The 16,400-nt window shown below is 42.4% G+C and overlaps 1 protein-coding gene across 2 annotated transcripts in view; it reads left to right on the top strand.

Annotated features, from left to right (window-relative positions):
- DNAAF11 (dynein axonemal assembly factor 11) overlaps positions 1-14,144 on the top strand; it is an 82,443-nt gene extending 68,299 nt beyond the window's left edge. For both annotated transcript variants that reach the window (XM_070481613.1, XM_070481612.1), the window contains 2 exons: positions 5,965-6,046; positions 13,656-14,144. In XM_070481613.1, the coding sequence (XP_070337714.1) occupies positions 5,965-6,046; positions 13,656-13,833 (260 nt within the window). In that variant the 3' untranslated portion in view covers positions 13,834-14,144. The remainder of the gene's footprint in view (positions 1-5,964; positions 6,047-13,655) is intronic.
- Positions 14,145-16,400: the final 2,256 nt, after the last annotated feature.

Genomic DNA, 16,400 nt, shown 5'->3' with positions numbered 1-16,400 from the left:
AATTTCTGCTGACCTATCTTCCATTTCACTGACCCTTTTTTTTTTTTTTTCACCATCTCCAGTGTGCTCTTATTTCTATCCAGGGAATTTTTTTTAAATGTCAGATGTTGCATTTTTCAGTTCTGGAATTTTCATTAACAAAAAAATTTCTAGGGCTGGCCCAATGGAGTAGTGGTTAAGTTCGCATGCTCCACTTCGGTGGCCCAGGGTTCACCAGTTTGGATCCCAGGCACGGGATGCACCCTGTTCATCAAACCATGCTGTGGTGGCATCCCGCATACAAAATGGAGGAAGATTGGCAACAGACGTTAGCTCGGGGCCAATCTTCCTCACCAAAAAAATTCTATTTTTCTGCTGAGATTCTTGACACGTTTATTCATCTTCTGATGCCAACAACTGGATCATCATGTGATCTGTTTCCTATTTTTCTTGGCTGGGAAGCCAGAAACATTTTCCCATTTCTTCACGTCTAGTAATTTTTTATTGTACTCTGGACATTGTAGATGATATATTATGGAGACTCCATATTCTTTTATCTTTTAAAATTCCTTCTCTCTGCTTACAAGTACTCTCTGCCTGATAGGAATATCTGGGTGGGGGAGTGGGTTAAGTAAAATGTGTAAAATACCTAGCATAGGGAGGCATGTGCCCAGCAGCACCTTGTTGGGGTCTGATAAGTAGCATGTTCTCTTCTTCCTCAGCACACTTATGTCCTACAAGCTTCTTAAGGGAAGGTGCTGGGTCTGAATAATCTTCACCATATGTTTATTGAATTAAACTAACCAATTTTATTTGTTGAGACCTCAACATGCTCTTTCAACTGAGTTAAAAAGCTACATCACTGAGAAAAAAATACTATAAAGGTCCCCATCTCCTCTTGTGCAAAGGCCAAACACCTTAAAGTCTCGTCTCCTGAGATCTGACCTCTGCCTAGTTCTTCAGCCTTATCTCCAGCTGTTATCTGCCTAATATTCTGTGCCTGTTTATGCAGTCATTTACCTTCCTGTCTTTGTTCATGCTTTTCTCTCTCCCTGGAATGTTCTTCATCCCTGGCATGACCTTCATCTTCTAGCAAGTTCCTACTTAGTCTTTGAAATTCATGTCAACCCTCGTATCCCCCAGTAAGCTTTCTTTGATCCCTGCTCCCCGGCCACTCAGTATGAGTCCCTCCCTTGGGCTTCCATAGGAGGCTATGCATATATCTATCAATTGCACTTTCTTCAACATATTTTCATTGTCTGTGTGCCTTTATCCCTCATGAGATGATCAAGGATAATTTATTAATCTTTCATTCCATATCTACCACTTAGTCCTATGGTTGGCACGTAATAGGTGCTCAGTAAATATTTCTTTGAAAAGATTTAATGGAGGTAATCATTGAAACTGTGATACAAACAGGAAATCCGAGAGAAAAAGAAATTTACTTCTGATTTTCAGGAATACTATTATTTAAGAAGTCAGGGAAAACTCACAGGAAAAAGTTAAATAGTTGATTGTTTTGTATTTTCTTTCTCAACAAATATTATTCCATTTTCTTTCTCCATTCACTAACAAGTCTTCATCTGAAATGGAGTGATCTCTCCTTCTTATTTAAATTCCTATAAATAACTATTAAATTGAACCACGTGCAATCACTGTTTTGTAGGTCAAAAAATAGTCAGATATTGATAATCTCTATGATTCAACCAAAATATAAGGATTAAGACCTAGGCCTGCCTCCCACGCATCTGTTCACTGTATTTCGACACAGCTCACATAGTCTCGGTTTCTCAGTAACTTTTATAGTTGGAAAAGCAACTGCATACATTTTGTTCAAGTAAATATGGATTGTCTCGGTGCAGGGTGCTCCCTCTGGAAGTAATGAGACTTCCTCCCAGGGTACTGTTGAAGCAAAGCCTGGAAAATCATCCGTCAGAAAAGCCTTAGAAGGGACTCTTGCATTCTATAGAAAAGTAGACTTGATTACAGCCTACATGTTCACTCCTGATTTTCAACCTTAAGACTCTATGAGAGTTAAAATAACAACTTCTAACGTCATTAGCACGTTAATTTGTACTGTCATGCCTATACCACAATTGAATTTAGAAGTAGTTGATTACGTTTCTCTCTATGGATTCGGGAAGGCATGAGTCCCACATTGTCTAATTTTTTAAACGTATTTTGGCCCTTACAACTTTTCCATCAGTCACCCCTAGACGCAGTGAGTACAAATGAATAAGATGTTTGGTGTTAATGAGCATCGCTTCCTAGAGGAAGAATGGTCCTGGGACAGCGGGTGTAGTGGGAAACCACACGTCAGTGTTTCAGTGCCTGGAAACTCTGAACCTGTAGTCCTCTGCTTGGGAAGATCAGGTCTCTTATCAGAAAAGCTTTACCTGCCCTTAATATAAATATTGGTGTTAAGATGGATGACGGTGTTAATATTTTTCTTACTGCTGATTTCTTAATTCCTTTCAACTTTTAAAGTTAAAAGAACCTTTGAAACTAATTAAGTTGAAAATATCTTTAAAAAATAAGAAGCACATTTAGATTCTGGTGCACAGCAAATTCCCTGTGAAGAAAAGTTCCAAATTTGTGATTCTATTTGCATTTCCATAAGCACAGAGAATCTTTGTCTGAGCTTGTTATGTGACAAATAACAGTGTTAGAAATGGGGTGTTTTAAGTCTCTAATTATGCACATGCTCCCATTCTTGTTAGTGCATTTACAACGTGAAGCAATACAAAACTTGTACTTTTGGCTCAAGAGCTTTTTTTCCTTAAAGCTGACATTTTAATGAATTTTAACTAACATTGGCCTCATTTAATGCAATTAAAATATTAAAAAATAAGAAAGTTGCAAAGATGCCGTTGCTCCCCGGGAAGCAGATTCTGAGATGGAGATGCGGATGCAAAGTGTTTGCTAAGGAGTTCTCCAGGATGGATGCCCGTGGGAGGGAGGGGAGAAACCAGGAATGGGAAAAGGGAAAAGTTGAGCTGCGATGCAACCCCAACAAAGGCCTCAGCCGACACCTCAGTGAGCTCTGTGGCTGACATGGTCCTTTAGAGTTGTCCTGAGTTGGGTTAAGGGAGAGCCTCAGACCCCACACTGATCAGAGAGATTGGAACGTAGGCTCCAGGCTCTCACACTCACATAGGGGTGCCAGGTCCCAGGCACGTCAAGGAAGGAGCAGAGAGTTCCAGAACTGAAAAGGCCATGTGGTCAAGGACCATAGTTAAATTAGGGGTAACTTGTGCGGATGGATATCCTTCACCCTGGAGAAGAATCAGGCAGCCCACACATGTATCTGGGGCTAACTCTTGTAATGTTCCCATTTTTCTGGCTTGGTCAATATAAGTTAAAATTACTTAAAATTAAATAAAATTAAAACCTCCATTCTCAGTTGCACTAACCCCATTTGAAACGCTCAGGAATCCCACGTTAGCACAGAGCATTTCCATCACCACGGAGAATTCTGCCGGACAGCACTGCTCCACGCAGCCCACGCAGCCCCGTCTCTCAGAGGTCCCACTGCACCCCTGAGACACTGCAGGGGGAGGGTGCCGGTTCTCATTCCCCTAACGTCTACAGTCCCTCTCTACTGCCATCGATGGGGAGGCATCTCCAGTCTCCTCAACTCTGTCTTTCTTTCCTTTCATATTTGACATTAATACGGCTTAATAAGCCAGAACTGGAATCAATAGCAATTGAAAAGTGTTCCCATTTCCTTAAGGCTAGGCCAAGAAGGTGGGGGAAATATTTGTATTCATTGCACTAGTTCAGTTAAAGAAAAGGAAGAAAATCAGTTAAGCTTTCATATTAAAATAGTGCAGACATTCGTACTGTGCCACATTAACCTCCAAAAATATAACATTGGTGGCCAGCAAGAAGTTAATGGAAAACAGTAAAATTATGGCACGAAGTATATTTTAAAACATAGCAAATAAAACATTTTAGAATCAGCTTCCTCCGAAACAGTGTTTGATGATAATAAAAACCTTCCTCGTTGGGTGATCCTTTCCATGAGTCACCATCTTTAATTATTCAGCAAACATTGCATTGGTGGCTTTAATTGCTGGCTCTTCCATAGTATTCTTCTACAAGTTTTTGTTATGCAAGCTGTACCTCTTTTAAAATGTGTCTGAACAAACTCTTCCAAACTTGACATTTAATGTCTTTAGTACATGCAGTATTCGTTGTTTTTTTTTTCCTGGAGTGTCAGCAAAAGTCTCGCCATTGCACAAGCCATTTGTGATGCTTAAAGGTATTTTTCCCAGTTAGGTGTTCAATACATATAGTAAAAGGGCGGTGTTTAAGCAGATGTTTTCTTTCTGCATCTCACACGGGCCCTCCCATGAGGTCTATGGGAACGGAGGTGAACTAAGTCACACATACATATACAGGTTGAAGTTTTATAAAATATGATAGAGAAATATACAACTGCGGTATCTAAAAAAGCTGGTCCTTGTACCACCACATAGAAGGAGTGCCATCAAGGGGTGGTTATCCATAAGGACACCCTCCTCCCCAAGTTTGATGCTGCAGTCCCCAGACTAGGACCCATCCCTTCATATGTTCATTCGCCATTCATTTATTGAAGGATGCATGTGATAATCGGTGGGCTGGGCTTTCTGGGGTTCTGACCCATGGAGCATACAACCAAAACTCACTAGTGAAATGGGAACAAATGGCCCCGTCTGTTAATTTGATTAAGTGACCAGCACTCCGATGAAAAGTCTTGTAAAGACTGGATTGGAGAATCTGCTTTAGGATTGAGGCTAATCCGGGGCTCCTGACTCCCTTTCCAAATACATACAGATGGTGATTCCAGCATGCTTGCCTGAGCCAGCAGACGGGAGTGGGGGTCGAGACTGGGCCTTCAACGTTCAAGCCTAGTCTTTCTCCTTAATCAGTTGCGTGAATCCAACCACTACTGTGCAACACATCAAGTCTCAGGGTGGCAGATGTCCCTCACCTTTCAGAGGAGTAACCCTGCCCACCAGTGAGATGTGGCCAGTAAATGAGTCATTTGCCCACCAAAGAGAAGTTGCTGATACAGATGGAGAGAGGAATGTAAACCCACTCCGGGTGTCTTTCTTGCTTGAAAAGAAAGGGCAGAGCCCCACCTTGGTCAGTGGACCAAGGCAACACGAGGAGAGGAGTTTTAAAATTCCTTTTCTCTGCCAACAAGTAATCCCTGTCTCATAGGAATTTTGGGAGGTGGGGGGCTAAATAAAATATATAAAATAACTAGCATAGGTTGGTGTGTGCCCAGCACATTGTCCAGGTCTAGCAAGGAGTTGGACTTTCTCTTCTCCCCCCACATGCTTATGTCTTATGAGCTCTCTAAGGGAAGAGGCTGTGTCTGAATAATGTTCGCCATAGGTTTGTTGAATTAAATTGATCAGTTTTATTTATTGAGACCTCAACATGCATAGCATTGAACTTATTAAGTTTAAAAGAAGTTGTAGAATTACAGAATTTTTCAGACCAAGAAGGGACCTTCGAGATCATATCTAATTCCCTCACTTTATGGAGGAAGGAAGCAGGGTCTGGTGAGCTGGCAGGACAGGGATTCAAGTTTCCAGCTCGGAGGTCTTTCCACAGCAGCACAGTCATTGGAAGTCTTCAAAGGAGCTTAATGGGTCTTAGTTACATCTGTACACCTAACACCCCAAAAGTGTCTGGCGTGTTGTTGACTCTCAGAAAGTGTTTGTTAAATGAATCAATTCACCATGTGCCCCTGCTTGGCCTTTGGCAAATGAAGTAGAGCTCGTGACTTTGCAAGACTATAGCAAACAGATACAATTTATGATACAAGTTTCTCGTACCACATCTAGGGGCTTAAAGTTAGACTCTTTCATAGAATATGTTGTGAAAATTTAAATGTTTTAGCATCTTAAAAATATATATAGTGTATATGTTTGAAGATTTATCAGAGAGTGATGCACCACTTAGTGTGTGTTGTATTTTTATTTTAGGTAGACGAAGTAATCACAGGTTGCCCACCAGCATCCAAGCCTGTGGCAAGTACCTTGGACAGCAGCAGAGAGCGAAAGACCGAAAGGTACCACTCTCCAGGTGGCTCGAGCTCGTTGTCATTTGGTGGCCAGAATGCACCTTCCAAAAGTGCACAGTTATTTAAACTTAAAAATGATTCATACCGCAAATGTTAATGTTTATTTACAAAACTTAGACTCTTGATTTGTAGGGCTCTTGATCCCCTAAAAAACAAATCTGTGTCCATACAGGTCCCCATTTCTTGTGATAATAATACTGAGCGGTTGCATCAACACCTATGACTACTGACATCTCGGGAGCACTTGTATCGGGCACCGTTCTGTGTGCTTTACCCACATTAATACATTTAACCCTCACAGTTTTTATCCTCAGCTTGCAGATGGGGAAAATGAGGGAGAGAGATGTTTAAATGTCCAAAGGTCGTGTAGCTATGGCATGTTGGGACAACTCTGCTGAGCCGTGCCCATGCTGCTGCTCACACTGCATCCCTTCTATGACCCACATGTCACTTTGTAGGTTCCAAGACTCTGGGGGCTACAAGGGCCAAGAGGCCCCTTCTGTGTCCTCCTGTCAACCTCCTAATCATAGGTCATCTTCCAGCCTTTGTTAAGCTTCTTTCTCAACAGGACCCTCCCTCTCTCAAGAGGCTATTCATCCCTCTCCCAGCATTCCCCAGTGTTAGAAAGCTTCTCCTTGATTCCTCACTGAAGACCCTAGCTCTGTCCCCTGGTGGCCCTCGGAACCAAGCCCACCTCCCGTAAGCAGTGGCACCCCTTAAAGTATTTTGGACAAAGCTCTCAAGATTTCCCAATTCTTCCTTCGAATGAACTTCCCAGTTCTTTCCACTTTCCTTCTACTTGTCGTGGTTTCCAGACTCTTAGCATCCAGATGGCAAAAATCTATTTTGAACCAAGGCAAACTATCTTTGTGATACAAATATATATGCTAGAATTATCGTTATAAAAATACCTGAACAAGAGCTATATTTGTGTCTTGCATAATACAAGCCGTCAGGCATTCGTACATTCAGCGAGAGCTGTCGAAGTTTAGTTGAGATTTTCAAACACGGAGTTTGCTTGAACAACAGGTGTGGAATTGAATTCCTACTGAAAAGCAGGATGCTGTTTTTAACCTTGGAAATCCGCTCTCCTGTTTTCCACCTTGGTGATTTCCAGTTCAGACGTGTAATTTACGGAGATCCGGGGGTATTATGACTGTTATGAATATTCACGCTCATAATTAACCCTCAGCAGCATCAGCCCAAAGAGTCTGAATCTAGTTTGTAAGGAATCGCAAGGGTGGGAAACTGAGCCATCACAAACAGTTTGGAGCTGGTTTTCAGACCCCAGGACAGCCACCGTTGCTGTGACTACGCTTGAGGATTAGAGGCGTCTGAGCACAGTTCCTCGCGGTGCCTCCTGAGTATTTGCGCAAAGCCTTTCTCTTTCATTTTCATTGCTGAGAAATGGTCACCTCACAGCCATACATAAAATATCCATGTGAAGGTTGTTTGTGGTGCTCCTCCATCACTGACAAACTTCATGCCCACATGTTCTCAGCCTCTGGCTGGGCAACCCCACTAACCACACAGCTGCCTGTTAAGGCTGCACACAGGAAGACGTCAGGCCGGTGGTTAGTCTGAGGCAAAGAAGGACAGAGGTGCGTTGATACATTGGGAGGGATGGAGTAAGCCCCTCCACCCTCTCACAGCCAGAGTGGTCCTTTTCTCAGGCTGTGGAGATGGAGTGAATGGAAGGAGAAGAGAAATGGAGCAGGGTTTCATTCACTGGATCAGATGGGATCATATTTCAGGGGAAGGTAACCGATTCAGTGAACTCTTGTGGTCCTGTGACACTATATGTAACGGAAGACACACAGCTTCCTCAAAAATGGATCTATTGAGGATTGAGTGCCTACTTTGTGCTGCATGATGCTATGCATTATCTTATCTTTAATCTTCAAAATAACTACAAGATAAATCCTGTTATTCCTAATGTCCTGAGGTTCAAAGAGACTGAGTAATTTTCCCAGAATCACAAAGTTGCTAAGTGAGTGGTGGAACCAGCACTGGTCCATTCGTGGGCTTACCTTCTGACTCTCTTCGTGATGTCTTTTTTTTTTGTTCTCAAACAGATTTTCTTCTTTAGAGCAGTCTCAGGTTCACAGCAAAATTGAGTAGAAGGCACAGAGATTTCCTTATATCCACTTCCCCCCGAGGCGTAGCCGCCACCGTTATCAACATCCCCCATCAGAGTGGTACATTTGTTATAATTGATGAACCTACATTGACACATCATTATAACTCAAGTTCATAGTTTACATTAGGGTTCAAACTTGGTGTTGTTCATTCTGTGGGTTTGGACAAATGTATAATGACATCTATCAATCATTATAGCATCTTATAGAGTAGTTTCATTGCCGGAAAAATCCTCAATGCTCCACCTATTCATCCCTCTCTCCCCACTAACCCCTGGCAACTATTGATCTTTCTACCATCACCCTAATTTTCCCTTTTCCAAAATGTTACATAGTTGGTATCATACAGTATTTAGTCTTTTCACATTGGCTGTTTTCACTTAGTAATATGCGTTTAAGGTTCCTCCATGTCTTTTCATGACTTGATGGTACATTTCTTTTTAGTGCTGAATAATATTCCATTGTCTGGATGAACCACAGTTTATCCATTCACCTACTGAAGGACATCTTGGTTGCTTCCAATTTTTGGCAATTATGAATAAAGCTGCTATAAACATCATGTGCAGGTTTTTGTGTGGACATAAGCTTTTAACTCCTTTGGATAAATACCAGAGCACAATTGTTGCATCATATGGTAAGAGTATGTTTAGTTTTGTGAGAAACTGCCAAACTGTCTTCTGAAGTGGCTGTACCATTTTGCATCCCCACCAGTGGTGAATGAGGGTTCCTGTTGCTCCATATCCCTGCCAACGTTTGGCGTTGTCAGTGAGCTGGATCTTGGCCATTTTAATAGATGTGTAGTGGTATCTCATTGTTGTTTTAATTTGCATTTCCCTAATGACATGTGGTGTGGAGCATCTTTTCATATGCTTATTGCCAACCTCACATCTTCCCTAGTGAGGTGTTTCTGAAGGTCTCTGGCCTATCTTTCAATCACATTGTTTGTTTAATAATTGTTGAATTTTAAATGTTCTTTGTATATTTTGGATAACAGCCTTTTATCACGTGTCTTTTTCAAATATTTTCTCCCAATCTGTGTCTTGTCTTGTCATTCTCCCGAAATTGTCTTTCATAGAGCAGAAGATTTTAATTTTAATGAAGTCCAGCTTGTCTTATTTCTTTCATGGATCATGACTTCAGTGCCGTATCTAAAATGTCACCATACCCAAGGTCATCTAGATTTTCTCCTATGTTATCTTCTAAGAGTTTTGTGGTTTTGCATTTCCTGTTTAGGTCAATGATCCATTTTGACAAAGTTAATTGTTGTGAAGGTGGTAAAGTCTGTGCCTAGATTCATTTTTTTGCATGTGGATGTCCCGCAGTTCCAGCACCATTTGTTGAAAAGACTATCTCTGCTCTGTTGTATTGCCTTAGCTCCTTTGTCCATGATCAGTTGACTTTATTTATGGAGGTCTATTTCCAGACCGTCTATTCTGTTCCATTGATCTGCTTTTCTATTCTTTCGCCAATACCATGCTGTCTTGATTTCTGTAGCTTTATAGTAAGTCTTTAAGTTGAGTAGTATCAGACCTCCAACTTTGTTCTTCTCTGTCAATATCGTGTTGGCTATTCTGAGTCTTTTTCCTTGCCATATAAACTTTAGAATCAGTTTGTCAATATCCATAAAATAACTTGCTGGGATTTTGATTGGGTTTGCATTAAATGTACAGATCAGTTTGAGAAGAACTGACATCTTGACAATATTGAGTCTTCATCCATAAACATGGATATCTCCCCATTTATTTAGTCTTCTTTGATATCCTTCATCAGAGTTATGTAGTTTTCCTCAGAAACTGGAAGCTACTTCATGGTATCTTTTAAGGAACAGAAGATCATATTTTTAAAATAATCAAAATCGTATTTCAAAATAATCAAAATTATTAAACTTTTTTATGGTTGATGCTTTCTTTGTCTTGTTTTATAAATCCTCTTCTACCTTCAGTCATAAATGTGTAGTCCCTTATGTTAGAAGGATTTGTAGTTTTCCCTTTAGCATTTAGGTATAATCCATCAGGAACTGACTTTTGTTTAAGGTCTGACAGTTTTGTTAAGAGATGGCAACTTGATTTTTTACCGTATAGAGACACTACTGTCCCAGTGTCTCTTATTAAAAAGTTTGTACTTTCCATACTGATAGACAAGGCCACCTGTGTTATAGATGAAGTGTCCACATATGTGTAGGTCTGTTGCTAGACTCTGTTCCATTCCCATAGTTTCATAGTAAGTTTATAATTAGTAGGAAAAGTCCTCTCAACTTCTTTTTCTTCTTGAAAAGTTGGCTATTCTTGGCTCTTTGTGCTTTTCTATAAATTTTAGAAACAACTTGTGTTTCTCTCACATACACACTCACACAGACATACACGCACACAAGTGTATTGGGATTTTGTTTGGAATTCTACTGGATTTATAGATCAACTTAGGGAGAACAATCCTGATAATACTGGCATCTCTTTTTTCAGTCTTATTTGGAATCTCTCGGTAAAATTTTATTTTTCCATGAATATACCCTGGTTTTATTAACTTTTAGGTGTGTGATATTTTTGATACTATCGTGAATATGTTATTTTATTTTTTGTCTGTTGCTAATATATAGATTTGCAAATTTTTTAACATGATAGAGTACATGTAACATTAAATTCACCATTTTAACCCTTTAAAAGTGTACAACTCAGTGGCACTTACTGTATTCACAGTATTGCGCACCCATCACCGCTATGTAATTCAGTCTTGTGTTTGATTTTGTACCAAGAAACCCTGCTAATCTCTCTCATTATTTTATTAATTTGTCTGTTGTCGTTTTAGATTTTCTGTATCTCTCTATATTTTCTATATATCTGTAAATCTTTTGGATTTTCTATACGGCAAAAACACTAGCTTTCTTTCTTCCCAATCCCGTACCTTTTCTTTCTTTTTCCTGCCTTGCTGCATAGAGAAGGACTCCAGTGCGTGTTGACTGGAGGGTGACAGCAGCCGTCTCTGTTGTATTGCCACTCCCAGAGGGCACGTGCTCGACACTTTATTGTTAATTCTGAGACACTTTATGCAAATACAGCGAGTGTAGTGGGTTTATAATTCATGCTTCGTATTCAGTGTCTGAAGCCCCTGTGTTCCGTGTCTGTTCCCATCGCTTCCGCTGGTTCTCATGCACAGTGCCCTTTTCCTGATGCTTCTTCGTCTCTCACTGTGAGCTGCTCCACAGCCTTAGATGACAGGTGTGGGCTTCTCAGAGGCCTGGCAGGCACTTGTCCAGGGAGCACTGGCATGTGCTTTGGGGCAGACCCTGTGGTCTCCACTCTAAATTCAAGACTGAGGGCTTTAACCACCAGCTGCTATAAACCCAAGGGAGCACCAGCCTGTGGTGATACCTCAGCCCTCTTCTGTCCCACTGAACAGTCCTCTCAGCCCCTTGGGGAGGAGGGCAGAGTGGCGTTGCTTCTCATTCACTCTTACACTAGAGAGAAGCCTTTGGGGACCTCACCCTACTGGGGAGAAGGTGTCCTGTTAGAATGCCCACCTGGCATGCTCAGGGCCTTGACCTCTGTCCCCAGACTTCATAAGCCCAGCAAGACCAATGCTCCACTTTAGGGGCTCAGCAATCGCCCTCGGGGCAAAGGTGGTTTCAGGGGTCCACTTCCCTCTCTGGATTCCTCCTTTCCCTGAATTCTGACCTTGTATTTCCTTATTATCTTATGAGATCTTTCATGAGCGCCCTTCTCCTCTTTATTTTGGGAATTAGTGTGAGCCTCCAGTGCCCCAGGCCTAGCTGCTCACTGTCTGTTACCCAGAGAGTTGTGAGTAATTAAAGTCCTGCATGCAAATGGTCCCTCAAAGCATCTGAAGTGGGTGGACTGGCTGTGTTCCCTGTTGATTACTGAGACCTGAAGTTACGGCCCAAGAGATGCGCCTGGAACTGAGATAGGCCGCTTTTCCTCAAAGTCAAGATGACATCATTATAATAGATGAATTAGATATTTACTTAATTAAGCCACAGATATCACAGCCTTTTAAATAAGAACATAGTAATTTTAAATAGAGCTGTATTTAATGACTATAATGTAGGTCTTTGAAAACCATAGCTTCCTCCATGGTTTATGGTGTACAATCTGGGTCTTCAGAACCTACTACTTTATACTATTTGTGTACGTGTACCTTTCTTCAGCAGGTCCATGTGTATTAGTGAAAATACTAAGAGGAATCAAGAACTCAGATGACTTCAAGGGCTGAGCAGATTGCAGAAATGAGGGGGGAAGGGTCGCAAGAACTGTGGAGAGTTCACACTTTCCAAAGGAAATCAACTCTCCCTCCCTCGTGAATTGTGTCTGCTGCATGAGTTCGGTCTGACGACCTCAGTTCGCAGCTCCTGGATTAGACTGACTGTGATTTCTTTAGGCCCAAGAAAAGTTTTTATTTAATTTTGTTACCCCACAATAGTATAATAATTTTTTTTCATTTATTCAACAAAGATTCTTTTCAGTAAAGCCGTGTGCCAAGGACACGAGATGAAAAAGACAATATCTTTGCTTCAAAGATGTCAGTCTGGGAGGGGGAACAGACCAATAGTGAGACAATTACAAAACGTGGTAAGTTTTGTAGTGAACACCATGCTGCACTGTTAGATGCAACCAGGAAACTTGTCCATTTGCACAGACGGTAGGATTGCTGGTGTCTCGCACGGCCACTGGAAGAGAGCAGGCGCTTCATATGTATCTGTTGAATGACTGAATGGTGCAGTGATTCCAAAATAATTTGACTGATTGTCAAAATCACTGGGAGAACTTTATATAAATACAAATTCCTGGGCCCAGCTCCAGGCCTGTGGAATTGAAATTGCCAGAAAAGCAGCCCAGTGCCCAGTATTATCTAGAATTTTCTGTATGACTACAGTAAAGGGAATCATTGGCCACTAGAGGTTCCTTCTTCTTCCGTTTCACTCTAGCTGTTGCTGAGAGAACTGGGTGCGAGCAGGAGGGCCAGGTCCTTGTGGGAGGGGAGTTGGTGCGCTGAGCTCTGCGTGCACCTGAACTTGTAGGGTAAATGCCCCTGCCGAGCCACGACCGGCCGGGCTGTCTGAAGCAGCAGCATCCAGGAGCCTGGTTAGCTGCATTCAGGCTTAAGGCTTGTCTAGAGTGATGCTATTATTGATTCTGGCTGTGGTGCTTTGCCGCTGTATCATTTCAATTTTCAGAAATTTCTTAGGTAAGCAGAGTGTCCCGGTTGGCCTCTCCTGCGGCCGCCTGTGCATCAGCACAGCCCTGTTGCACCTTTCAACACTTCATTTCTCCACGGCTCAGACTCTTGCTTCTCCAAGATGCTAAGCTATTTGAAAACAGTGACCATCTCATTTTTTTCTCTATGTTCCACCCATGTTTGCTGAATAAGTGAATGAATTCATCGAATCTCTTTGAAACTTAATTTAAAATGATATATCCATTTCCTCCGGCCTCTTTTTGTTGTTGTAGAAGCAGGCACACTGAGAAACTGGAAGTAGACCCTAGCAAGCGTTCCTTCCCTGATGTGGCCAACATAGTTCAAGAGAAAAAACACACGCCCAGAAGAGTTCGATCTGAACCCAAAATTACACCAAGTGAGGAAGATCCCGACTTTGAAGATAACCCTGAAGTGCCTCCATTGATTTGAAACTTCAGGCTGCATGGACCGTGACCCGCCAGGCCCGTTTGGCTCAGCGTGGAGAATGTGTGCATCTCACATACGGGGGCTACAGAGTTCTTTATCAATATTACGACTCCAGGGTTTTAGCTCCTACTTTCTACAGCAATACTCTTTAACTAGTTTAAAATTAAAATGTGTATCTTAAAAATGCTATAACCATCATTTGTCTATAATAAAGTGTTGGCTAGTGAAAATGTTCAGTAAATCCTAGAAGTGTTACACAAAGATGTGGATTATAAATCACAGAACTGCCTGCTTATGCAGACAGATGAAATCACAGATGAAAGGACTGATTATTCAATTAGTACTTCAGCAAATTGGTCAAGCTCGGGAATTCAAACTGTAGTTTCAGATCAAATTGGAATGCCTCAATATGATTTTAAGCTCTGTCGCTTTGTAAAGAACTGCAGCAAGTCCTTTAACGTCGCTGAGCCTCTGTTTGGGGAGTTTGCCTTACGTGTAGGTTTGTCTCGGCATGAGCCATGTCAAGTGCCCGGTATGGTGTCCTTGTGCACTTTCTCCTCCTCCTCTCCCTTCTCCTCCCCTGCTCCTGCTTTCCACAGACGCTATCGGGAAAATCAGTGTCACTCTGATCATGGTATACTAGCATTTCAATCCGGCTTCCCCAAACCTGCATTCAGCAAATACTCGCCAAGCAGCTACCGAGTCCTCGGAACCACTCTGTTCATCAAGGGTTCAGTGGTAACAAAGCAGTGAAATTACACACTTGTGCTGTGTCAGTGGTGACAGAGCTGTGAGGGAGGGTCAGAGTGAAGGGGTCAGGGGTGATGGGCGCTTTTCAGACGGAGCCTTCTAGGAAGCCCTTCCTAATAAGCTAACGTTTTAACAGAGAACCAAAATGTATCAGTCAGGGTTCAGGTGCAAAAACGGAGCTGCTGTAAATATGATGGGGAAGAAGGAATTGATTATAGGAATTTGACTTTACAAACACATGGGAGGAGCTGGGAAATGGAGTTCTAGAAGGGAGAGATGGATAAATGCAGAGAGAGGTGCAGTGGACAATTGCAAGCCTGCACAGAGTCTGAGAAGCAAAGCATATCTGGATGCTGAGGTGGGGCCACGAGCGGGGAGCTTATGGAGAGCTCTGTGGAAATTACCCACTCTGCTGAAATGGTCGCCTCTGTGTAGCTGCTGCCTCATGGGTCCACAGCCAAGCTCCTGGTGGGTGGGTGTGGGGCCAGCCTTGGTCAGCAGGCCTGCAGTAAGAAAGATGGGAGGGATGCAGAGTTGAGGAGAGTGAGGGCAAACTGGGCCCGCTGGCTCCTCCTCATCAGTTCATCACCGTGTCCGACTGCATCGACCATCAGAGTGGAACACCTGCTTCCCTTCCACCTCCCAGACCTATGCAGGTTCCTCTTTTGGCCAGCTCTGCCCAGTAACCATGCAGGGAAGGGGATTCTGGAAAGCATCCTTCCCAGCCTTAGCCAAGATGACGTTTCTGAATCCAACAGAGTCCAGCTCTTACCAACCTGGCAAACACATACATTTGTCAGGACTATGGTTAACTTCCGCATGAAGACAGAGCAGAATTGATTCTGATTAACTTAATGCCGTTATCCCTTGAACAACGAAAAAACATACTATTATGAACCGAATGTTTGTGTCCCCTCCTGTATTCACAGGTGGAAACCCTAACCCCTAATGTGATGGTATATGGAGGTGGGGCTTTGGGGAGATAATCAGGTTTAGTTGAGGTCGTGAGGATGGGACCCCCATAGTGGAATCAGTGTGCTTATGAGAAGAGGAAGAGAGACCACAGCTCACTCTCTAGCGCGTGAAGACACAGCAAGGAGGCAGCCATAGGCCAGCCAGGAAGAGAGTCTCACCGGGAACCGGCGAGGTTGGCATCACCCTGCTCTTGGTCTTCCAGCCTCCAGAACTGTGAGAAATGAATGTGTGTTGTTAAGCCACTCAGTCTGTGGTATTTTGTTATGGCAGCCCCAGCCTCCTCAGAAAGGACACACAGTTTCCCGTATACCACCTCACCCATCTTTGGGTGATGGTTATTCCTCTTCTAGAGGATTCTCACTCTCCTTTTGATATCCTGTGGATTAAATATTGACATAAGAAGTTGCCCACTATTAACACATCTTATATTAGAATGAGGAAAGGAAAACAAAGATAAGGGATTTAAATATATGGATAAAATCTACATATGCATATGTAGAGATAGACGCTTGTATATGAATATATTCTTGTCAAAGCAAGGAAGAAATACCATCACTGGAATGGCTCTTGTTTTTGGAGCTGGTTGTAGCTCGTGGCTGATATTTACAGCTTCCTTCTTACACTGCCTATTCCACGGTACCTTTGCCCTCAGTAAGCACCTAAGCTGGTGATAGTTCCTTGCCTGGTGGGGTGCCCCAACCTTCATCCCTGCAGATTCTGTGCCATTAGCTATCCTGCCTGTATTGGGTTATTTAGTTTCTTGTTGACTGTTGTCACAGAACTCAGAAGTACTAAGATGCCCGAGTATCATCTGCATTTTGATCATACTCTTCCATTTTCCAGTC

This window comes from Equus asinus, chromosome 12 (assembly GCF_041296235.1).
Source record: "Equus asinus isolate D_3611 breed Donkey chromosome 12, EquAss-T2T_v2, whole genome shotgun sequence".
NCBI classification, from domain to species: Eukaryota; Metazoa; Chordata; class Mammalia; order Perissodactyla; family Equidae; genus Equus; species Equus asinus.
This window is presented reverse-complemented; position numbering and strand designations above follow the sequence as displayed.